This window comes from Mercenaria mercenaria, unplaced genomic scaffold (assembly GCF_021730395.1).
Source record: "Mercenaria mercenaria strain notata unplaced genomic scaffold, MADL_Memer_1 contig_558, whole genome shotgun sequence".
Classification (NCBI taxonomy): domain Eukaryota; kingdom Metazoa; phylum Mollusca; class Bivalvia; order Venerida; family Veneridae; genus Mercenaria; species Mercenaria mercenaria.
The window spans coordinates 26,981-52,237 of record NW_026463439.1 but is presented as its reverse complement, the minus strand read 5'-3'; the positions used below and the strand labels follow the sequence as shown (position 1 = coordinate 52,237).

The 25,257-nt window shown below is 34.5% G+C and overlaps 1 protein-coding gene across 1 annotated transcript; it reads right to left on the bottom strand.

Moving 5' to 3' along the window:
* Positions 1 to 11,567: 11,567 nt before the first annotated feature.
* On the bottom strand, positions 11,568 to 21,033 carry LOC128554595 (uncharacterized). Its single transcript, XM_053535864.1, has 6 exons — positions 20,953 to 21,033; positions 18,836 to 19,146; positions 18,453 to 18,604; positions 17,615 to 17,841; positions 15,983 to 16,134; positions 11,568 to 15,669 (listed from the first exon to the last, which is right to left on the bottom strand). Exons 2-6 carry the CDS (start codon positions 19,128 to 19,130, stop codon positions 15,563 to 15,565), a joined length of 933 nt encoding a protein of 310 aa, XP_053391839.1. The 5' UTR covers positions 19,131 to 19,146; positions 20,953 to 21,033; the 3' UTR covers positions 11,568 to 15,562.
* Between the last annotated feature and the right edge of the window lie 4,224 nt (positions 21,034 to 25,257).

Below are 25,257 nucleotides of genomic sequence, written 5' to 3'. Positions count from 1 at the left end.
TGATCATTAAAGGCAGTGGTTATAAACCAGTTTAGTGAGAAACCTTACTGAGAGTAATGCAAAGCAATGAGAGACGGTATTTAAAGTTATCGCCCGCCTAAAGAGAGGTACACCAATTGATGGACAGAACTGGCAGATGTCGCTGATACTTACTTGAGAACAATTTATAATGAAATGTTCACAAGACCTCGCTTTTTGTCTGAAGAATTTGGTTATAACCCATTTAATTAAACCAGGCATTACATTAAAGTTCATGTTGGAACAATTACATTGAACAGAAGTACAAAGTCTTACAATCACATTATAAGGTGAATTGCGTCCGAAACGTCGTGTAAATGCATGTCGGTTTCAAAGAGGTTGCATAAAAGAAGCAAATCTTAAATAAAACAAGTAACCGAGTATTGCGGTGGCAATCGCCCAATGTCAGTTAAAAGAGCATTTTCATATTTTTGCTGTCCCAAGCTCTTAGTTTTAAAAGTATGCTACACATGGTGTCAGCTTTAGCATTTAATTGCAGAACAAGACCAAGTTTATCAGTATATATCGTTTTTACCAAATTAAAAACTGATTTTAAAGAAATATTTAACAAAAAGCATTCCAACAAATATGACATTTTGCGTGTCCTGGCTGTGGGGCTATTGTAAGTACGAGGTCAAATGAGTATTAACTGGTTATTTATGACACCGTTTTATCCTAAGATTAAAGAAATAATGGTTGGAAAACATACTAATATTCATGTATAGACTGTAATTGTGATAATTTCATTTTCATATGTAATACTTGGGTGTCCCTGAATCTCACGTAAGATACGTTAACATATTTTGTGCCCATGAGTCTCGTATAAAGTAATGTCATTTTAACATGGATTATATGTTTATGACATTTGCTTTGGTGATACTGAATGCCCACAATAGCTAAAGGAGTAATTCTTTTTTAATCAGGACAGTGAGAAGTCAACAATATCAAAATTTCAATTGTTGCGTTGATTTTACGTAAGATACGTTAACATTGAAGCAGCTGGATACAAAAGAATAGCATACGTAGCATAATTCAGAACAGTGTTTCTTCATAGTCAGTGTTATTTTAAAAAGATATAAACTTGTACGATTAAATAACAATGCCTGGACGTTATATTTTCATTGAAAACCGAATTGTTAGTAAGATACGTTAAAGTAAGATACGTTAATATGTTTGTTGAGAATTCGTTTTCATTTGCGGTAAAATCCAATATTTGGCTTCAGTCACTGCTTATACTCATAAAGATTGTTATTACATCCAACAGAAGTATGCGCTGACGTATGATCTTCAAAATTTTACAAGCGGGAGCATTTAAATTTCGGTATTTTATGGGGGCAATAAACACACAGGTACGGAGGTAAGTTATCATGTTAGACTTATTCTTTATGCATTTCATGGCAATATGTACCTTATATCTTATTCACAATTGCATTTTTAAAATCAGGCATGAGTTTTGGTGAAGAAAATGTGAAGAAACAAGTTTAACGTATCTTGCTTAAATTTAACGTATATTACACATAGTATCCAATATGTATTACATAATTTTTAGAATATTTAGCTAGATTGATAAGTAAATGCATGTTTATTAAATCTCTGAAGGATTAAATTCATACATTAAATTAAATGAAGGTAGTTTCAGTGGTTATAAAAGAGGGAATTATTGCTGTAATACCTTAACGTATCTTACAATTGTGTTAACGTATCTTACTTTTACCAGAACTTTGCAGAAGGGACAGCCTTAGAAATAACCTAAAATGCTGAGATTGGCAGCATATAAAAAAGGAAATCGAAGTTAGAAAAAAAGAAAACTGTCCATGAAGAGAAGCTATAGTTTTTCAAAGAAGAGCAAGTACATACATTGTCACACTGAGGAAGTATAATGTTCGAGAAAAGTACAATGGAGTACATCGAGACTCAAAATCAAGTTACACAAGTTACAGTTACACAAAGCAGGTCTTGAACACGACCGAAGTGCCAAAAAAGAGAAATTAGCTTGATGAACACTAAGACCACATTGGGAAAGGAAGGCAGATGAAATGAACGATGTCCCAATTAATACAGTTAGTTAGAAGAAGAACAATAAACAGACTGATGATACTTTAATGCAATATAATTATGTCCCTAAGCGAAATTGCAATGTTGAACAGTTACATTTTAGAAGAATATGATAAGAATAAAAGAACCAGAAAATGAAGAGGATGCGAATGTATCTTTATGGAGGGATGTAAGCTTAACTATGAATTTAAACTATTTAAATGGCCGCCTAAATCTGGGGTCGATTTTGCATAAATTGTTCGCAGTATATAAAATACCCCGCACCGCAAGACAAGAGGAAGAGACAGTTCAAGTTTCATGATAAAATACTACTCATACTATCAATATATGGTAATAAATTGGTCATTGTACTTAACAATTAATATGGTTCTATGAGATATATTAATGTTTTGTTAATTCTTAAATGATGTGTAAGATACGTTAACAAGTTCTTTTCATGGCTTATTATGTATCATTTATTAGACTTCTACAATTTTGATTTACCGTGGCAAAGTCACACTGTGATGAATCACTCAGTTCATGTGTTCTTTTTGCATAAAGTATTTCCTTACCCTGTGTCATAGTCCTTGGTAAGATACGTTAAAGGGCGTATATTTTATCTTAAGGCAAATATTAACTAACTGACACATAAAGCAACAGTCGATTTTCACTTTGTGAATGGAAAAATAGATAATTGATGTAAAGTCGTTGTTAACTTTGAATAAACTTAATTTTTTGCCAGTAGATCATAATCGACAGACAACAAAGAATTATATTTTATTTATTTATCAATTTAAAAGAGTTTGACAAAAATTTAAAACAAAAGTCATACGGAATCACATACCATGGAAGTGTTACCATGTATGATATGAACTAAATTTAATAGTGTGTTTGAAAATGAAAATTTTTGTTATACTTTTAAGATGAATTATAAAATATTTAACGTATCTTACAATGGGAATTATATATGTTTGTTCCAGTTACAGTCATGTGTAAGCGATTGCACAGAAAGGGCCCCCACATGTGTTTTATTAACGTTCAAGGGTTATTTCTTCAGTTTGTTTTAATAAAATTCGAGAAAACACAAGTTGATTTTTATTCAATTCTTAAAATGAAAATGCCCTTTTAACTGACATTTGGCGCAATACAGAAGTCCCGAACCGGTGGAAAAGTTTGTTAGTGTTCGCTGTTGGCAAAATTGTTAGGACTAAAAGTGCTTCAATGCATTTAGAAGCTAAGAAACAAAAACATTTTTACTTAAATTTCAATAGTGATCTTGACCTACACGCATAGATCATATACGCGACACATTGACTCATCATGAGCAGTACTAAGATATTCCATCCATATACATAAAGGTAATGGAGCGGAAACAATTTTACTTGAACTTCCGTAGTGACCTTGACCTTTGACCGACAACCGTGGGTCATGTGCACGACACATAGTCTAATTATTGGGAACATTTCTGTTTAGTAATAAATATTATTCAAAGCAATTTAAAGTTATGGAGCGGAAACAAATTTTTATTTGACCTTAAACAGTGACCTTGGCCTTTATCCGACAAGCATAAATCATGTGTTGACAGATTTCTCAACATGGGGAACATTTGTATGTAGCACTAAGATAATCCATCATTGCATGTAAAAGTTAAGGAACGGAAACAGTTTTTACTTGTCCTTCAACATACAATGAAAAGTCATGTACATATGTAATCTACATATTCTACCAAGTTTTATTAACCTAGCTAGAATACTTTTAGTAATTGCAGGATCCAGATTTGCGGACGGACGGACGGACGGACAGACGCACCGACGTCATTCGTTTAGTCCCCTCCGGTATTCAACAGGTAGGGTACTAATAATGGGAATTAAATAACCACTAGTAGAAAGCCGCAACACTGAAGCATAAGAAAATAGAAAGAAAAAACACGACAAAAATAAAAATGTTGCAGGCTCTGTTTGAGTGAGCTTATTCATGAACGGTAGTGGCAAATGGCGATTGGATTTGAGGCTCGGTTTAAATGGAGATACTGGATGTTAATTATAAGCTGCCGGAAAGAAGATAGTCGGAGAGGATTTAACGCTAACAAAAACTATCTCATGATTACAGCAACAGTTTAATTAGGTAACAATTGATAGTGTGCCAGACTACTGACAGTAACTACAGAAAAATTGAAATCAAAAAGCGAATATAGGACAGGGTTTTAGAATCTGAAATTTGCGATTTTGTACTAAAAATTATAAATTAGAGAAGCCAACTGAATACTGGCTCAGTCGTGATGTTGTAAAGTAGCAGCAACTATCACAGAAGTGGCTGCCGTCGTTACAATTGCTTTAGAAGAAACCTATAAAACCTAGTTATGTTCTTTAAATGACTATGGGGATACACAATTGTTGTATTTGGGTCGAGTTATGTAACGGTGGTCAATTATACCAACATGCATTATCAATTATCGCTCAACACGACAAAAATGAAATTGTTACAGGCTCGGTTTGATTGAGCATGTTCATGGACGGTAGTGGCAAATGGCGACTTGATTTGAAGCTAGGTTTTCCTTCTTTTCTACTTTATGGATTGTGTACCAGTACTGCAGTAGTAACTAATGTATAGAGGACGAATGATTTAAATCAACAAGAAAATTATTAGGCAGGCAGAAATTAAACAACCAAGACTACTCTGATAACGGACACTAAGTAGCTAATATACCAGGACAGTGAAATGATATTAGCACATAAATATGTAGCATGTGCGGAAGTGTCGACCAAAGAAAGCTTCAGCTGGCAAAAATTATCCACCGACGTTACTAAGTTTTGTTGTTTATTTTATGTTTGACAGATAACCCGATAACTTTTGAGAATCTTACGAAACACGGGAGCATGCGCTTTCTCAAACAAAAATGACGACGTTCAATGATCCTGAGGCGGGTGAACATATAAAAGTCAAAGTAAATTATTTACTTAAATTTAGGTTACTCTTGCAAAGCAACGGCTAAGTACTTATTCAAATACTAATTTCACAAAATATATATATACCATCTTAAAACAACCAAATTATAAACTGTTTTTAGTGTAATGAATAAAAAAATCAAGATTAGTCAATTCTACATACTGATCGGCAATGGTGTGGATGCAGTAGTTATTAGAGATTTTCAGCGTACTTCGACGCGTACTGCGGACCACGGACTGCGAACTTACTATAGGGGTTTTCTCAAACTGTATGTAAGTTTTTTTGTTGTTTTTTTGCAAAACTGAACAGCGGCGTATTTAGCATCCGGTTCTAATGCCGTAATACTGTTTCTATTTAAAATATCCGAGAAAAGATAGTTATAAGATTTAATATCCATTGTATTGCATTTATGAATTACCGATATACATGCATTTTGTCTTACAAGCATTCGTAACAGTGTGGGCGCATTTTTTTTTTAAATATCCTTTTACCTTTTATACCTTTTTTTTATTAACGTATCTATTATACTGAAATCTTTCGACATCACAAACTTATTCCTTTTTATCTGAAGTGTAGCAACTTATTTAAATGTTTGTTGTCAATTTCGTGAGGATCTAGCCAGTATTCGCTAGCAGCGAAAACGGCTGTTAATGGATGGATCCGGGCTGTCAATCAAACTACCCTGTAAACATGAAGTCATTGGGCCAACGACGGAAAATCGTCAAAGGATAATCGTTGTTGGGCCACTGTTGGCCCAACAATGATTAATAAGTTTTGTAAATACAGCTGTTGGGCCAACGTTGAACCAACTTTAAATTTCAGTCACAGATATCTCTGCATTGGCCCACTATTGATTTTCAGGGAAAGACTTATACAGAGAAAACATCGTTGACCCAACGTTGGCCCATCAGAAGTAATAATATAACAATTATATATTTTACAGGTCACAGTTTTATCCCAAGCCCATGCAGGTATACACGTTGTGTAGGTGTAACATGCAATATTTAATTAATAATTAAACACTTTTCTGCACTAATTCGTGATCAGTTAAATTTGAGCTTAAACTTATCTGCAGCCGAAATGATATTTTGAACTATTTCAAATCTACTACCTTGAAAAAAAAATATCGAAAAAAAATATTGGAAAAAAAGCTACTAACTCTATAACAAATATCTAATTTATACAATCATAAAATGTTTACAATAAATCTGTTGAATCTATTCCAGAACATGAACTCTCGTTAACCCGGCTTATGTAAGAAATCCCAGAAAATGTGGTTAATTTTACTCTCTAGGCCAGATTTCTAGCTTCATAGACATGTGAAGTAAAGGAAACTATTAAACATGTGATAGATCTAGATTTAACAAAAACCCGGTCTACCAGCTATACAACTGTAAGTAGAAGTTTTTGAATATTTTTTGATAAAGTTGTGGAATGTTATATAGAATTTCTTTTTATATCCTGTATGTATGTAATATCCATGTGACTTGAACATACGTTTGGCACTTGTGTTGAGCATTAAATTCTGTAAATAAGATAACTCATATTCTCGTTAATTCTAACATATTTTTCTCGGTTAAATACAGACAAAAATAAATTTCATACATTTTACGCAAGTTTATGTCCAGAGGTTTATGCGCATTTCTTTAGTTATTGTTGATTCAATTTGACGTGGATGGTTTAATCAACATTATGATTTTTGTTTTTTACAGGGTGCTGTTCAAGTGAGTAATAATGAAGTGCCTAACACTGTGGTGCACAAGAAAAAAATATAAAAAGTAGGAAGCTGCAACTTCAGTGAGAAAAGAAAACGATCAAACAGAACTTGGATATATAATGAGTTAATATACGGAGAGTAATTCACTTTAGTAGGATTTAATCACTGACTGAAAAAAATAAAAAAAATTAGATTTATAAAAGGCTGGAATCAATATTTGTTGTAGTGATGAAATATTCTGTTATATTTCTTCAGGAAAATTGCAAACAAACTTTAAATAAATGTTAGACTTCTTTTTATTAAATGTTAACAAAATCACAACTATTTGAAAATAAAATATGTTTTAGTCTTTTTTCAATTTCGTAATCGTTGGGATAGCGTTGGCATCCATCTTTAGCCAACAAAGAAACAGAGTTGGCCCAACGTTGGACCAACCATGATAGATGAAAAAATGCTGTTGGCCCAATGGAGGGCCAACGATAAGTGTATTATATCAGTTGTTGGCCCAATGGAGGGCCAATGGTAAGTGTAGGATACCAGTCGTTGGGCCAACGGTGTACCAACCGTTGGGCCAACGTTACGCCAATTAGCAAAATGGCGTTGGGCCAACGATGGAAATCTTCGTTGGGCCAACGAAGAGTCTGCTGTTGGCCCAACGTTGGGCCAACGCATGTCTGCTATCTGGGTAATTCTGATCTATTATATTGACCAATAAGATAACGCGGTTTATTCAGTACGCATCACTTGTTGCTAACCAGCCATTCCTTCCCACAAGCTTTCACTTAGAAACCGTTACTGATTAATGCTGATAAGTTTGGTACACAACATTTTTTCCGTGGAAATGGTGTTGAGGTGTGCTTATAGGGAATATGTAACGCCGACGAGCGGTACCCGGAAAGGCTAGAAAGGTGAAGATTTACATTGTTCCCTAAATGGTTAACCTAAGGCAGTAAGCGTTGAATAAAAACATGCCAACGACAGTTGAACGTTGAACAATAAACACAAAGCAATCTGCTCATTGACAAATGTGATTCTGTTAATCTCTATATTAAAACCTGTGTGTCAGTAGTGTACAAGGTATAATATAATAACATACATAATACATTATGCATCGTCTGTCTGCATTTACTCATTCGTCTGTGGTCCGGATTTTAATTTGAATGAACTCAATTTATTTTAATTTAAGCTACAGTCACACATACGGATATGTCCGTGCGTTGAGGTACGGTGCGGATAAGATTAGTCCGGGGGTGTATAACTACGGAGCAGTACGTCTTAGTACGGGGGAAATGACGAGAAACAGGAAACAAACAAAACAATACAGGACGCGAATAAGTACGGATAGGTACGAGGTACTACGTTGAATTACGTTTTACTGCGCCTTGCAACTTGCCCAGCGCACGGACGGGCCTGCGGTAAACTACGTTGAACTACGCTTAAGTACGAACAGCCTCGGATAACTACGTTCGGCTACGGCGAGGTACGTATCTGCACGGATAACTACGTTTAAGTACGTTTAACTACGGATGAATAAGTTTCAGCCAAGTTGGACTAAAGTCACGCTCAAATGGCTACGGTTCGTTCAAACTTTTGTGCATGTTCAAAAGTTGGAGAAACCTGCAAGTTTGAAATAAGTTTTGAATACGTTTTGACCACGTTTTGATACGAATTAGTACGAATAACTACTCTGAGGTACGGCTCAGGTACGGACCGATACGGATTACTACGTTTTTGTCCGTAGCTAGACGTAGCTATCCGCGCTGTATGTGTGACTAGGGTATAAGGCCGACCGCAGAATTATTCAGTTCAATACATTAGATATATAAGTCATAATAAAAATAAGTCATACAAAAGTAACAGCTAACCTTCTTCAGCGATAATTTATATTCTCGCAGTTGAAAGTATGATCTATATTTTCGCAAATGACTGTATGTTAACTATATATATGCAAATTTGTTAAGAGACCAATTTCTTCTTACTCAAAATATTGCCAAGCATAGAGTGCACACCGAACGAGTCATTAATAAAGTCAAAACATATAAAATAATTTCACATGAAATACGAACATCATTATTCAAAAATATAAATAAGATCTGGACAGTGTGTGGCATATTAACTTTATTTCAAGGTGTTTTTGTGAAAAATAAAATGTAAGCTCATATTAATCAGACATTAAATCAAGAGCAGACTGAAATATATTCGGAGTGGATTTTAATAATTTTACTTTTACTTTAATTTGTTATGTAATATTTCTTTCATATTTGTAGACAGCAGGTATGACAATGCGCCGAGAGGTTTCGACAATAAAAAGTTATTGAACTCATTAATGAAATTCTTTATCTGATGAAAATGTTATTTTGATTTAAGAAATCACTTACACCATATGTGACAACACATGGAGTTTTAATATTTTTATCGCAAAAACCTAGCGTGAAATTAGAGTCTCTATGACAGAAGTAGGTCTGATAGTTTAATCAGACAACTAAGACGTAATCTCTTTTAAAATTTTGCTTAAAAGATAATTAACATTATAATTATACATGCCAAATCATGCACCTTCATAAAGACTCAACACTTTTTTCTGCCAGCAATATCTAGTGAATGTGTCCACGGTTTTTCACTCTTTCTTTGGGAACGCCAACATTTAGCGCTAACTTTTACCGTGGTTTCTTCTGAGTTAATTTTAATGTCATATACATATCTTTGAGTAAAATGATTAGGTACCTTTGACAGCTTTCTTGGTAATTTTTTTCACAATTTGGTAAGTATTTCACAGAAAAATCATCTGGAATACTTTCTAGCGAGTCCATCGTAAATGTGCATGAATCCGCCATTTTGAAAGAAGCTGGTGGGAAGCAGCAACAGTAACTAAGGGGCGGAGTTTATTGATCGCTTTACGGATCCATGCATTCAACGATCAACATACCTTTTAATCAAGGATTTGAACCAATGACCACCTGGTAAGGAGACAGACACTCTTCCCCTTCCCCTGTGCCGCAAGAGGTTCGCCTATTTAAGATCAGGGAATCAAAACAACATATGTTACAATTTAGTTGAATATTTGGTATCAAAGAATGTATATAGTGATTTTGGAAACACAGTTTCGTACTAATGCACTCGGGTTGCTGAAATGCTATTGTACGACGCAAAATTTTGAAAATGCACGATACGATGCGTGACAGTTTAATGCACCGCGGTAAAAAATGTCTTACTTGGTATTATACATGTATATTCTGAACTATTTCAAACCCTAAAAATTCATTTTATACGGTACTGAATTCATTCAGTTTTCCCGGTCACGTTATCTTTTCAGGATATAAAAGATGGCTACATTATAAATTATTAAACCAATATATACCGTGAGTTTTCATGAGTTTAAATATTTGTCCAAGTTCCCCAAAACCGAGTATCTACACATACCATGTGTATGCATGTGTTCGAAAAGGTACAGGGCCAAAAAGGCGTTGTCAATGATAAAGGCTTGTCTCGACTACTAAGCTGGTTGTATCAAATGACCACATAGAATTGTTCAAATGGTGTCAAAAATATAATTTCGTTGACAGTTCTATGCATGCACTCAGGCCTTAAAACATTTTTTGGAATATGATTGGAATTTGACCTTAGACGCGTCCCATGCCTAATTTTCACAAAACAATTTTCGGTCTCCGCTCGGTTTTAGATTGACATTATGACAGCCAGTTTTAATGGTACTTAAAGATTAAATTCCAGTTGAGACTGATAATTCATACTGAGTAGTCACTTTAAGATAATAAATTTAAAACAACTTTTAACATGCAATTCTGTTATCAGATTATGAAAATACGAAGTGGCTATTTCCTTTTTTATCTCCAAACATGCTGATACATAACTATAATTCAGGATGTTTTAGCTAAAATATGGTAATGTATCGGATCTCGTTTCGACGGGAGAGAACTTCCAGTATGTTAAGACCAAGTGTTGAAATAAATCATTCAAGATATTTCAGTAAAACCTCTATTTTATCGAACATTAGATACATTATCAAAATTAATGAAAAGCAATGACCTTTTTCGTACAGAATTCTTCTAGAACACGGTATATATTACTATACAACAAAAAATAAACGGACTTTAATTTCATTCAGGATGTTTTATTATTTTTTAACAATAATACTTAGTATTTCGTTTTTTTTTATTATGTTGCTAGGAAAAAACTAGTCTAGGAATTGTATGGACGGACACATATCAAATTCAGGAATCGCCGTTATCTTCAAATCCATGTTTCAAGTTGTACTATTAATGCATGAACATATTAAGGTTTATTATTATTGTAGTAAAGTGGGTTCGAAATTTCACATGTCATATCGTTCGATTCGCACGGAGGTTAAGTAACGCCAGAAATATCCCAAAATATAAAAACAAAATGTTAAAGCATACGGATAATTGAATAAACATGCTTAACGCAAGTAAAATGTGACAGCGTATTTAGATGACATCAGAATATTGCAATTACGTGTTTTAAATGTAGCCTGTTCACTATCCATATATTTTCAAACGTATGTATTGTATAACAGCAGACAATCTCTCAATACACTAATTTGTACAATGGAGGCAAATGTTACAACACATATAGGTAAAAGAAACATATATACCCTAAGTATGTTTTCTGTTTTGCGAACCTTTAAATATTTTGAGAAAACCCCTACTGTAAGTACGCAGTCCGCTGTCCGTGTCGTAGTAAGTTGAAAATCTCTATTACCGTGACTACACCTATATTTGCACGAAGGCGTAGGTTTAGGATTGCTAGCCGCCAAGTAAGGGACGTCATTGCCGTTTAACGAGTTGTTCATTATATATAAACACAATAACAAGTATTCAATCGTTTAAATCATTTAATCATACGAAATATCGAGGTTTACGAACATTTAACACAATAGCACTGAATAAAATAACGTCACTGATCCATGGCGGTCCGACAATTTATAACGGTTTTCTCCACTATCAAATGCTAGAAAAATCGCATGAGCTAAATCGTGTCGGTGTGACTCTAAACCTAATGAAATATTATATATTTTTCACTTAATATTTCAATAATGCGCTGAAAACATGTAACAAGGTTCGATCTTACACTAAAACAAATATATGTTCTGTATAGTGTATACTTTGTCAAGTTGAACATCTATATGGCTTTTATGTACAGTTGAATTGGAATAATATAAGGAAACAGATTTAAGTCGTTTTATGAAACAAATCTATTTATTATATTATTATTCGCAAAATATTGTGAAAAGTCATTCGATAAAATGTTTGAACAGCACTATCTTACTGTTATACTTCGTAGTCGTACAAAATCAGTAAAATTAAAAACAAGCTATCCTTGCCTACTTAGTTGTACTAAAGACCCTTCATAGCTGTTCTGTGTCTTATAGTATATTCCACGATAAAAATATCTAAAAATGGGTGCATAAGGTTACGCTACAGATCATAACAGTAAACCGATATAATAATTTCTGTTAATGGTTGTAAATTTCCCGCGGCTTGTCTAAATCAAAGCACTGAAAGCACAGACAGGATGAAACCTTTCGATGTGCTGTCTGAAGAAATACATGTTGTTCTGGTAAGAAGTGTGTATGTAGCCTTCAATTTCACAGGAGCTGGTATTAAAGGCATGAAGGTATTTATTAGCCGGATATGCTACCGTGGTCTACTCGAATGTAGTCGATATAATTATATAGTGCAATTTTCCCGACTAGTAAAGGCCATGTTCATGTCAAATATCAGCTTTATTAATGTTGGATTGTAAAGAAGAATGTCTGCTGATGTTTTTAAGCTTCGTTATATACTTCAAAAAGTTAGTCGAAGCTCTTTTGGTAAAATGAAAGTAAAAGTATGTATTTCCTGATGTCTAACTATACAATATTAGCGTTTCCATCACGTGTATCAGTCAAATGACCATGGCTTCACTCTCATAAGTAGTCATGTGCATTTCCCCAGATCTTTTTCTACACAAACAGCTAGGTTTAACATGTAATAAGATGGTACAATAATCCCCGAAATCGATCTAGAATCTGAGCAGACGATTTAATTAGAAAAACAGAGGGTAAGTGAAGGTCTGTGCACCCTGAACAGTGAGAACAATGGAGGGTAGGTCAACGCAGCTTAAACAAAGGCACTGGTGACAGTCTCGCTTAGGTATGACTTAATCAGTAGCAGACGATGTTTTCCAAACCATTTATTCAACAGTAACTACAAAATCATTGTGTAAATAAATGCGCTCCCGGTGTTCTCAAACTGCGCATATCATTTAAGACAGATAAAACGAACAAAAGGGCCATTGTTGTCCTAATGCTCACCAGGATATCAGACGCTATTCTCTTGGTAATCAGATCTCCAACAGTTCAACTCCAGTATTGTTTATGTTTGCTATGTGTCATGTTTTTTCTCTAATTGTAAGTTGAATGAAATTTCCAAGAATTGCTAAATTGTGGTGATAAATCAGTAAATCAAAAGGACTATCAAGCGTAAATTAGAAGGATATGAAAATAATATCGTAGAATCAGACGACTACAGGCAATGCACATCCTACAGTACCAGAATGCACTTAACTGCAGCCACAACACCCAGAAAAGTTCAACTCCAAGATTTGCTCAACTCCCCAAGACTGTCAATGTTAGCCAGGTTTCATGTTTTTGTTTGTTTTGTTTTTTTGTAAATTGCTAAATTGTGAGGCTTAATCGGTAAATTAAACGAGGATTATCAACTGTTCTAGCAGGGTTGGCATACAAGTGGGAAATATTCATATTTCCAAAGACTGTTCTAGAAAGATTCAGTTTTCAAAAGCTATACATGTATACCAGGATGTACCTCTACCTGTCGGTCTTTGGATTACAGTATGTTATAGCGTTTCGAAAGCTAACGAACAAATCTACAGTTGGCAGCGGGCTACATCAACAACAAATAATATATATTCTTGAGTAATAAATACTACTTTCTATGTTCACCAGTCTATTGTACATATAATATTTGAGTGAATGTTTTCTTGACAAAACGTTATGTATTATATAAATAAGGCTACTTATTAAGAAAGCTCTTGTGTCGGTTTCCACAAAACAAAAACACAATTTTCAGATATATAGAATAATGTTTTTAAAAATAAGGATCATGGGTCCATTCTCTTATTCTTAACTATAAGCTAGAAGATAATAATTTTAAAAGTATTTCCGTGTAGCTAGGTTTAAAGTATCTAGAAAAATAGAAAAATCTAATTATTTTTCAATTTCCGTGTAGCTAGGTTTAAAGAATCTAGAAAAATAGAAAAATCTAATTATTTTTCAAAATTCAACACGACATCACATAATACACCAACTTTCACAATCGTGACACCATCCTGCTGTTTCGACTTCCGTACAGTTTTCAGATAAGAAAAGAACTACATTTATACACATTTTAAAGACTCTGTAGTTTTCACTCTGTTTTATTAACGTTTCGGCCTAATGGCCTTTTTCAAAATGACAAATTTCGGGTAAATTTCTACATTATGGCGTTCTTTCAATTCAACAACAATTGTAATACAAATCCGGAACAGACGTAACGTTGTTACACGTCATCGTCAAGTCCGCTAAAATCCTGACACATTTACGATTTACAGGGAATGATAACTTTTAAATTATGAAAAGGTCAAGTTATTATTACATATTGAATCAATTATATAACAAAATATACGGCAGATGCAGAACTATTGCATGCATAACGTATTAGTTGAGTATAGTCTGAGAAGAAATGTTGCCATATCTACTACAACTATATTTACATAAAAAAGGTAATCTTAAACAAAAATTTTGGCTCAATTTTACATCAATCGTCAAAAAAAATTTAAAAGATAAAATTAAATATAGAAAATGAATAATATGAATCGGTCATTATAAAAGCTGTACAAAAATAGGAAAACATTAGGAATAAAGGGAAGTAATTCAAAAAGCTAATCTATTTTTAGATGAAAAATCATCCAGTTTCTTATACAGCAAACTCCTACGCAGTGATCTCCCTTGCCACTTGAAGCACTACAGGTAGTGAGAATCGCATGTATAATTGTATATACAAGTACAAATAATGATTCAGATCATTAATATGCTGTTTTATTGCTGACTAGTGCAATATGTAATATTAAGACTAAATTAGAGAAATCTTTATAATACGTTTTCGATCTATATTTTTATCGCTATATTTTCATGCGCTTTGGTCACATCATGTTTTAAAGGAATACACCCTCACTTTTCAAATTATCCATGATGGGTTAACATACCTAAAACATATTTTCTCATGCGAAACGACGCATTCTTCAACCTTATTGTATTTACATATGTATGAAAATATCAACGGACTGTAGAACAATGTTTAGAGAACAGTTCATATCAATAAAAGTATCTGTCGATTAGCCTGGAAAACGGGTAAAAGCCTTACGGCGGATTAATCTGCCTTTCAGTGAAAACTGTCAGTATGATATTGATGCGAGCTTTGAAATACGGTAATTATATAGTACGTACATCTTACAAAATTAAAATCACAAAGCAAATGTGCATAAGAAATGATGTCTAGACTTCCTCCCCTTTAGCTTGACAGGCACTGCATTATCATAGCTAACCGAATGGCATTCAAAAAAAAAGAACAAAACTAATTTACGTTGCCTTTTGCTAAAAATAACAACAACAAATGAACGAAATAGATTTAAAGCTATACATTACATCAGCGTAACTTATTATCATCGAATATTTCATTTCCGTTCTAAATATTAAAAGAAAATGGACAATGATCTGAATTATTCATAAAGTGTATATGTAGAACGAAAAATCATAATGTCAACAGGCCATAATTATTTCAAATCATCTCTTTGGTCTTGATTCTTAAACGTTTCTACATCGTCTTGAAGAAACTTGTCAAGGTCTTGTTTCCCCCTCGCTTGAGAAATCCGTTTGGCTCCTGAATAATCGAAAAAGTATTTTCAACTTAAGAAAAAACAACAGTTAGAGCATTTTTCGTGTGAACAACACATCGTTTTTCTTATGCCCAACCTTATTTAAATCTGTACGAAGGATTTTATCTATGTTCAAATGCAGCTGAAGCAGTTTTCGTGATAGATACCTTTTCTACTAATTACAAGTTTAAAGGCTGAGATTGGCTTTAGATATTAGAACGGGCTTCGACATTTTTGTTTCTTTTCAACAATATAATTTATATACAAAAAGAAACCTAATCATTGATACGATAATGTTACTTATATGATAAGACTTACCGTCATGAAACATCTCACTTTCCCTCGTTTCAGGTGCTATTGCCTTTTTATCTTTGTCTTTCTTAAACTCTCTGTCCAATTTCTCCCGATCGTGGTCACCGTGAAGCATTGCCTGAAACCCTTCCCTCATTGTTTCTTCTGAAACCTCTTGCCTTATATGATAAACAAAACTTATGTGGATTCATTAAATGCGAGTTTCAAATTTATAATCAGACGTCTTTCAAAGTTTGTTTATAGTGGGCCTCATCTGTCAATGATTAATAGGGACACTCAGAACGTCACAAATTTTACCGAAATGTCAGCATATAGGTTCATTATTGAGTCGTTTGTCTCCTTCCTTATGGGACGTGAAACTTAAGAAAAGACGATAAAATTATAAACTTTTGATTTTTGTGTTATTTCTTCATATTTTAGCATTCTGGAAATGTGCCAGATCAGGGTCATACTACTGTTTGCAGATCAATTTGTTTTAAATGATAGAATTATACCTTTATGTCACAAAAGAGGAGATGCTGAAGCCATTTTTATACCTCGTCTGTACAAGTAACTCCGCCGTTTCAGAAAACTGTTTTCCGATACGAGGTAAGATTAATTTACGCAACAAGTCGGTAAAAACACTGAATGAATTTGTTTAAATTGGTCGCATGACCAAGAATTTTACAAGATAAAAGTTTGATTTAAATACTGTTGAAACGGGTGTTTAACTGAACAGAAAAAGGTACACGTCTGTTGACGGCGCGCTCGACTATTCGAAGAATTGATGGAAGTATGGGGTCAAAATAATACCAGAGATTTTCAGACAAAAGAAAAATAATAGAAAAGACAAACAATGTGCCTGTATTTTTGTAGATCTGGATAAGTGTTGCACTATGATTGTAAGCAAGTGTTCAAAGTTTCAAAGCCATATATCAAATAGTTTAGACAAAATATGGAATGGTATGTCAAACGTAACTAATGTCTAAAAGGGACCATAACTGAGCCAAAGTCCTTGTCCTAGTTATGTTGTCTTGCCTACATATGTGACTATGATGGTAAACAAGTGGTCAAAGTTTCAAAGCCATTTGACAAACAGGTCAGGCAAAATATGGACTGATATGAAAAATCTAACTGATTTCAGAGTCCAAAAAGGGCCATAATTCAGCCAAAATAATTGAAAGCGTTATGGACTCTTGCCTACATACGGAGATCATAGCGATAAATAAGTGTTCAAAGTTTCAGTCACATGTCAAATAGTTTTGACAAAACGCTGACTTGTACAAAAACTGAGCCAATTTTCAAGTCCAAAACGGGCCATAATTCTGCCAAAATACATGGCAGAGTTATGTACTCTCGCCTACAGCTGGAAATTATGATGATAAACAAATGTTCAAAGTTTCAAAGCCACACGTTAACCTGCCAGGATTACTCAAAAAATAGCTTCAACTTCGCCGCTTTTGTGAGGTAAACGTATAACTCTATCGATTTCAAAAATGGTGAAGGGGCAATTTGATCATCTACAAATAGTAGTTATCACACTTATCCTCAAAATCTAATGTCAAAGTGAAAATATTACATGTATATTCACATTTTATATACAGTGAAACACCGCTCGCTCGAGCAGTATACATAAGTTAATGACATGATAATACGTACCTTTCTAACGGCGGATGTTCAGTTTTTCCGGTGGCAAGAATTTCGTACAACTTTGTGACATAGAAGTCAGTTGCGTGAACTTCTTTTATTCCCTTTTCTGTCCTGACAGCTGACCATGAAATGGTTCGTCTTTTAAGATCTTCGAGAACTTCCGATATTGCTTCGGGCGGACAAACCTTGGTTTGAGTTTCAAAAAGCAGTAGCTGAGTTTCAACAATGCTCCTCACCTACAAAGATAATAAAAGTGATGGAAACTACTTTCGTTTGTAGAAGTGCCTAAACTATTATAATATATACGCAAACATTGTAAACTTTGCCCGGCAGGTTATTGTAAATTAGCTAAGTCGAAATGAAAGTTCAGAACATCATTTCATTCAAATGGAAGGGTGAATTGATAAATATCTGGACATATCACGACATGTCATTATGGCCACATTATGACACGTTATATGAAAACCATTCAAGGAATTAAAAATATACAGAGCGGACAAGAAATTCTGCCTATTTAACCCTTTATCTCACCGTTCGACATTTGACGTTGAAAGTCGAACAATTGTGCCAAATGATCCTTGAAATTTCTTTACGGGTTTAGAAGCTAAAAAGTGGACATGAAACCTGACTGCTGACCTTTGATCTCATCATACGACATTGAACTTGAACTAATTTAATAATATACTCCGCACATTATCTTATTTTGAAAATCAAGTTAAAGAAGTATAAAGATACAGAACTGACACAACCAAACATTCTTGACAATTTATGCAATTTTTTTTTATAGTCCTTTGAAGGAGTGAAAAGATACGAGGCGGATACTGACTATTTTTAACGTAATACTTACATCTTCAAAACTTTTATCACTTTGCTCTGGAATTGGAATCTTAGATTTCGGCATTTGTTGCTGCATTTGATATTTCGCCATCTCCCTTTTCTCGTATTCTTCCAAAATTGTAATCACATTTCCAAATACACCATAGAGCATTTGCTTACTAGCTGTTATAAGCGAGAAATGAAAATATCAATAATTTTGTTCATTTACATAGCCTACCTATTTCGTTATTATAGGACAATTAAATGTAACTTAGTTTAATTTAAGCTGTGCAATTTTAATTAGTTGATATATTCAAATCGAAATTACTTAAATACAGCAATTTAAGTGTGAGTTGTTTTAAAGAATTACACAGAAATAATATATACTCAAATACTGAAATAATACTAAATAACCTTCTACAGAACGTTGTAGCTGTTTTTGCATAGCAAACTGTTGAACTTCGCCAATCGGACTAGTATCCATATCCTCGTGGCCTGTTTCGATGTTGCTTTGCGATTGTGAGCTACCAGCATCATAGTTTACATTCATGTAAGTTCCCTTTTCAGCGCCCCTGTGTGTGCCCTGCTCGTTGGGGAAAGTTTGTTGTCGGTCGTTTCTATGTACTTTAGTACCTTTTTTACCAGGTTGACTGATATTCTGACTGCCTTTTGTAGCCTTTAGGTTTCTCGATGTATTCTTGCTATCCATGGCAAAAGCTGTCTCTCTTAATATAAATGTTAATACTGATAGTTTCATCTATTTACTTAGAATATTAAAATATTTCTTTGTTAATACCATCACTACAGTCTGTGTATTTCGGCATCGTAGACATACGGTGGTTCTGACCGTTAAAAATAGTATTGCCACATAAATTATAAATATATGGATCCGTCCTAATTAAATTTAAATTTACCTATACATAACTTGGGTTAAAATTCATTTTAATAGCAAGATACGCAGTTATAGAACCCAGTTGGCTCCAATCGTTTAAAATAGCTATTTAGATACAAAAACCTTCAGAAACGTTGCTAATGAGTATTGAAGCCGTCACAATTACAATATCTTAAATACCAATAAACTATGATCAACCTAATGCATAACTAATAGATAAAGCGATCGAGGCAGAAGAAATATATTGTCTTCTAATGAGAACATTCAATTCGTTCGTGTTCCATAGAGCGATAAACAACACATGTAAACTGATTGCATTTACAACTACAGTTCCTAGTAAATTATGCAGGAACTTTGTGATTACGAGTTTTGCCACTTTTAAGCATAAACCACAATTTCAAAACATGAGAAATAGCAAAATATCATACTGTTCCATAATAGTTTAGACCACATAATAATATATGATGGCTGATTTAGGATGATATATCGCGGTGGCGTGTACGTGACTTATGTAACATATTCCGTTCTGTCGTCCTGGCACATGTTAGATGTTTCCTCATGTCGCCTTGAGGCGCGGGCCAGTGCGACAAAACAATTCTATTAACGGGTCACAACGAACAGTAGTCAATAGAACGGAACGTTTTATTTTGTGTTGGCGCGCATGCCATGTTATATTTTCTGGTCCTTCGGGATCATTGATTTCAACTCATTTAGATTTGAAGATTGAATACTGCTTAAGCCGGTGCTAGGGGGCGTGGGCAGTGTTGCATTTTCCATTACTGCTCATGAAGAGACTCAATCAAACCGAGTCTGCAATTTTCACTGTTTGCCTTGTTCTCGGTGCTTCCGAGGGATCTACTTTCCAGATTTTATATTACAGGATACATGTTAACATCATGGCGTGTACAGCGTTCAATAAATCAATTTCTTTGTTTACATTGTCGTAACGGTGAGACAAAGCCGTTTCATGAAACTATTTTTTCAAAAACACATCGAGTGTAGTAGATATTGTCAAAATTAATAATAAAATACTGTAAACACAGTAAAAAGGGTCAAAGTTTGAAAAGAATGATATGGGTTTGTTTATATAATTGGCCTAACCTTATTCCCAGGTATACGTTTATCTTGTTCCTAGTAACATACCTGTATTTGGTCTCTCAGTATCAATAAAAAAATCGTATTGCAGTGCGCACGGCGACGAAATAAAATGTTTGTAAAATATCGCACTGGTGAGTGTGCCAGGACGACACCTCGAGCTGCACGCACGCCAATGCTATATATCGAAAGATTTCATTTAATCTTCAATGCACCAATACGAGATCTGATTAATGATGTGAGCGCCAACACCAAATAAAACGTGTCTTTTTGTCACATTCAATGTTTCCTTGTGGCAAGTTGATTGTTTTACTTTGTAGTGCTGGCGCGCCCACCAAGACAACAAAACAAAACTCACTGCTCACGCGCATGCCAACGCTACGTAACAAAATGCCCTATATAAGCAACTATACATATATTTGTCTGCAAATAATAATAATAATAATAATTATATTTATCATGGGAATGTGATGTAAGATCATATCTTTATAGACATTCGAAACAATTCGTCAGCTTTTCAACGTAAATAGTATTTAAAACTTACCTAAGATGTTAAATAAAACGAAACAAAATTTTAATAATCCTATTACTTGCCTTAAATATGATTAAAAGTCGTGATATGACGTGTCAGGTTATTCGACAGCTATCTGTTTTACAGGTACTACTTTTTCAACGAAAGATGAATCATAAAAACCAACTAACACCACTATGAACCTAATTCAGCAAGTTTTGTTTACTTTCGATCATCGTATCTGCAATCTGTTTAGCTTTCAACCCTAATGTTATTTTATACATACATTAGAAAGTTAACAAACTTCAATGCACAGTATCAATGCGAATTTGGAATAAAACAAAAATTACGATACTTAAACATGATTGCGTGGGATTCACCTGGCGGGGAGAACTTGTTTACACTGTCCTGTGACTTGTGAACATTTTGGGATGAAGAATGAGGATGGGTATGCACTATTAACCGATTTAAGCTCCCCAGTGCCACTTAGCCACGGACCGTGCCCCAATGTTTTCCTTTATTTGTTCGTTTTGCTTATTGTGAAAGTGTACGTGTCAGTCGTATGTATGCCCGCGTGCTGTGAGTTGCTGTTTGGTGAGGCTGCATTTTTGAAACATGGCTTTGTTGGATATTTATCCTTTATTTTAAAAAGAAATTCACGACTAGGTAACAATATATCATTATCATATTTTAACTAAACGTAATCTTACAGTATTTTGCTAAAGATGTCTACCGTAAGTTACTACAAGTGTTTAACAGCCAGGTCCATATTTCGAAAAAAAAAATAAAACAACACCAAATCATAGAAAGAAAGAATCGTTTTACCTGAAAATTAGACAGCTTATAGAACACGTACCTGATATATGCATTTTATTCCAGAAAAGGACTGCATAAAGGGCCACACTTTTGGACAGTTAATACCCTCATCACACCAAGCCCGTTTTCAGTACGTTCTAAAACAATATGTAGCCGAACGGGCTCAAACTGTGTGGCAACGGAACAGACGTAAAAGCGACGTTCTACAGTCTGTCTAAGAACTTTATGGACTGGCTCGGACGGGGTTGAACGGGAAGGGTACTCCAGAACTTTGAGCCTGCTCAAAATTTTCTGCCGATCAACCCGTCCTGCATTTAGACGGATGGCCGTACTAAGAACTGAACCGCCGTACTTCGATCGTACTAGAGACGTGGTATGACGTAATGCGATCGGGCGTCAATTTCAGTACGTGTGCACACCGACCGGGTCCGATTATATCTCGTTCAACCCGTTCACGGACAGGCTTAACTCGACCGCGTTATATCCTTAGTGCTACGTTATTTCATCTGTTTACGATTAAAATAAAATACTAAGTTATCAATACGTTTCTAAACAGATCTAAGAGTTTGCAGCAGGTTGTCAGTACGCTACGTTTTAGTACGTTTATTACGTTTAATCACCAAGTTAGCCAAGTGTATGCCTTTGTTTTTTTCTTCTTGGTTTCTGACTATATCCTCCTTCATACAGAGTCGGGATAAATTACGACGCTCATCCCCTCGACTTTTATGTCTAAGGGCTGACTCAGGAGGCTGTGTATCGGCTTTTGTTGTGCAGGAGCTACGAGACATTTGGTATTTTACTGCTTTAACACACCGCCTCTGATTGGCCTTACTTTTCTTTGGAGGCATATTGATACTTGCCTATTTCTGTGGATTTTTTTTGTCTTGAGAGGTTGAAGACGAACGAGAATGAGAACTTGACGAAACGTGATGGCTTTTTATAGCCATCGGGCCAGAGCGTAATCACAATTTACGTTTTGAACGTACTAGGGACGATATGAGGACGTAATCAGAACGAGTTAAACAGTCTGTGAACGAGTTGGTCGAGTTAAGGAGGTAGGTTACCTTGTTACCAGGGTAAATTCAAATTAGTTGAACCGCAGCGATTTTTTGTATTTCGTGTAATTTAATATTTAACTGTTACAATCTCAGTTCCGTTTATCTCTGTCCCTTCAAGTATATTTTTTATCCGGGTTCGAAGTACATGACCCTCTTAAGGTATTTTATATTGAAAACAGAAGGAAAATACGGATATTTAACACTTTTTAGTGTATTTCGGTTTCATTTATATCCGTAGAAGTCTGCATAATGAATATATTTACTAGTATGCGCATTAGCTTTCTAATAAAAGCTTAAAATATATATGTCGCGGGGCTCGTGTTTCCATGGTAACGCATTTTCTCTCATTTTCCCAACAATTATGTATGAAAACGAGTTTTTCAACGACTTCAGTGCCATTCTGTTATTGACCAACATAGATTATTTGGGCAATATAATTAGCAAAATACCCAGAACTTTACATGGTACTATGGTTTTCTTAAATTTTAGAGTAACCATGGCAACAGAGATGTTTAAAATAGCTTATATGTTGCTTTTTATCATAATTTCTTATATAAAATATTATATAAAATTATCTTTCTTGTTAATATAGCTTTAAAACATCTTATTTCTAACGTAAGTAATATTTTCGTATGAATGGGATTTATTTAAACAAATTTCAGAGCTTTAAATACTTACAGCGGTGCCCATCGTCTGACATTTTTATTGAAAACTCGTTCTGCATGCTGCTATAATTCTCATGGATATTGTAGAAATGAAAATAAAAAGCCGAAGCTGTGTTCCTTAAATAGACCAGTATCAACGCTTTTGAATTTTACAATTAGACATATAGGTCACGGGCTCCGTTTCCATGGAAACATCAATTTAATTCAAAACACCACAATTTTAAACTGAAATTTGAACAGTTTTAGAGCTTAGTTTTAGTATTTAAGTAACAAATTATGAACGGAAACTGGGGAAAAGATATAACAAATCAAACTGTCCGATTTCTATTTGTAAATAGCCGTAATAAGTTACCTTTTATCAAGGTTTATTCCCAATCACATCAGTTACCATCATCCATTTTCTTAAATTCCGCATAACATTTCAATATAATTACATAAAAGAAGCAAAATATTTATTATTATTCAGAGCAAAAGGCTAATAAAAAGTATTTCAGCAAATAATGCTTGTTTATAAATAGTTTAAAAAAAAGAAAATGCACAGAATAACGTACTTTTCAAATAAAAGCTATTAATTTTGCGCGGTAACTGACACGTAACGTCATGACGTCAATGACGTCATTTTAAGGCTGTTTTGAAGCGTTTCTGCGGCAATTCATTCATTATTTCTGCATTATAAAGCCATTAAACAAAAGATCAGAGGTAGGTTCATGATTTATTTCCAGAAGAATGGATATACAAACACATTTAGTTTGTCGTAAACGTCGTCGTAAATCGTCACGTAAGCTTCCGGTTGGACATGCGCACATACAAAAATCAAGGTAACCTACCTCCTTAAAAACTAGTTAGAATGTATATCGACGTACTCGGAACGAAGTAGGACTAGTTACGAACTTCTTTAATCTGACTACAGACGGGCATGGACTGCCTACAAACGGTGTCCATATGAGGTGAACGGGCAATTTTTCCAGAACTGAACTTACTATAAACGGACTTCAGACTGGATAAAGACGCGATGGACGTATCAAAAACTGTTTATGAACTAACTGCGATCGCATCATGGATATTTTCCGGCCAAAGTACAAAAGTTCTAGCCAGATCGCAGCCCGTTGTACGATTTTTAGGACAGGTTGGGACGTTTTGAGAACTAGTTTGGTGTGATGGGGTTTAGATGCTTAAAAGAACTGTTACATATCTTCATTTTGATGCATTTGTAATAATGTCCCAGTACTGAAATTTCACATAGTTTATAGCTCTTGTTACATTTAATGGCATTCATTTTTTCAAAGGTGAAAAATTTGCAGAATATTTTAAGTATACAGCTGAAAAGAATAGTACAGTAAAACATGTATTGAACAAGTACAGTTGGTAAAAATGTTGTTCGTTTACCAAATATTTCAATGGCTTGGAGATAAACTGCACATAGGAACAAGGAAGAATATCCAACAGGGAAAGCCACGTTCCAAAAAACGCAGCCTCCCCAAAGGCACACACGAACAACACTAGCACACCACACACACACACACACACAAACCAAACACACAAGGACAAAACAAACAAATACACGAACACAGTGGGACACCGCCTTGGAATGGTCAGTGGCAAAACCACAACTGGGGAGTTTAAACAGGTTTATAGTGCACCTAACCTCACTCTTACCCCCACCATGTTCCAAAGTCACTAGACAGTGTAAATAAAAGTTATCCTCGTCAGGTGAAACCCTAACATACGTAAAGGCAACAGAAGGCATGAGTCAAATAAGTTCAACCTCGTCAAAGAATGCAGGAGACACATTCGATTCA

Bases quoted from the DNA above. Each gene is read 5' to 3' on its own strand.
- LOC128554595 (XM_053535864.1), bottom strand. From the start codon at position 19,130: ATGGATAGCAAGAATACATCGAGAAACCTAAAGGCTACAAAAGGCAGT. The intron at 16,135-17,614 runs GTACGTATTATC...TTATCATATAAG, and splicing joins GAACATCCGCCGTTAGAAAG to GCAAGAGGTTTCAGAAGAAA. The intron at 15,670-15,982 runs GTAAGTCTTATC...TCGATTATTCAG, and splicing joins AAGTGAGATGTTTCATGACG to GAGCCAAACGGATTTCTCAA.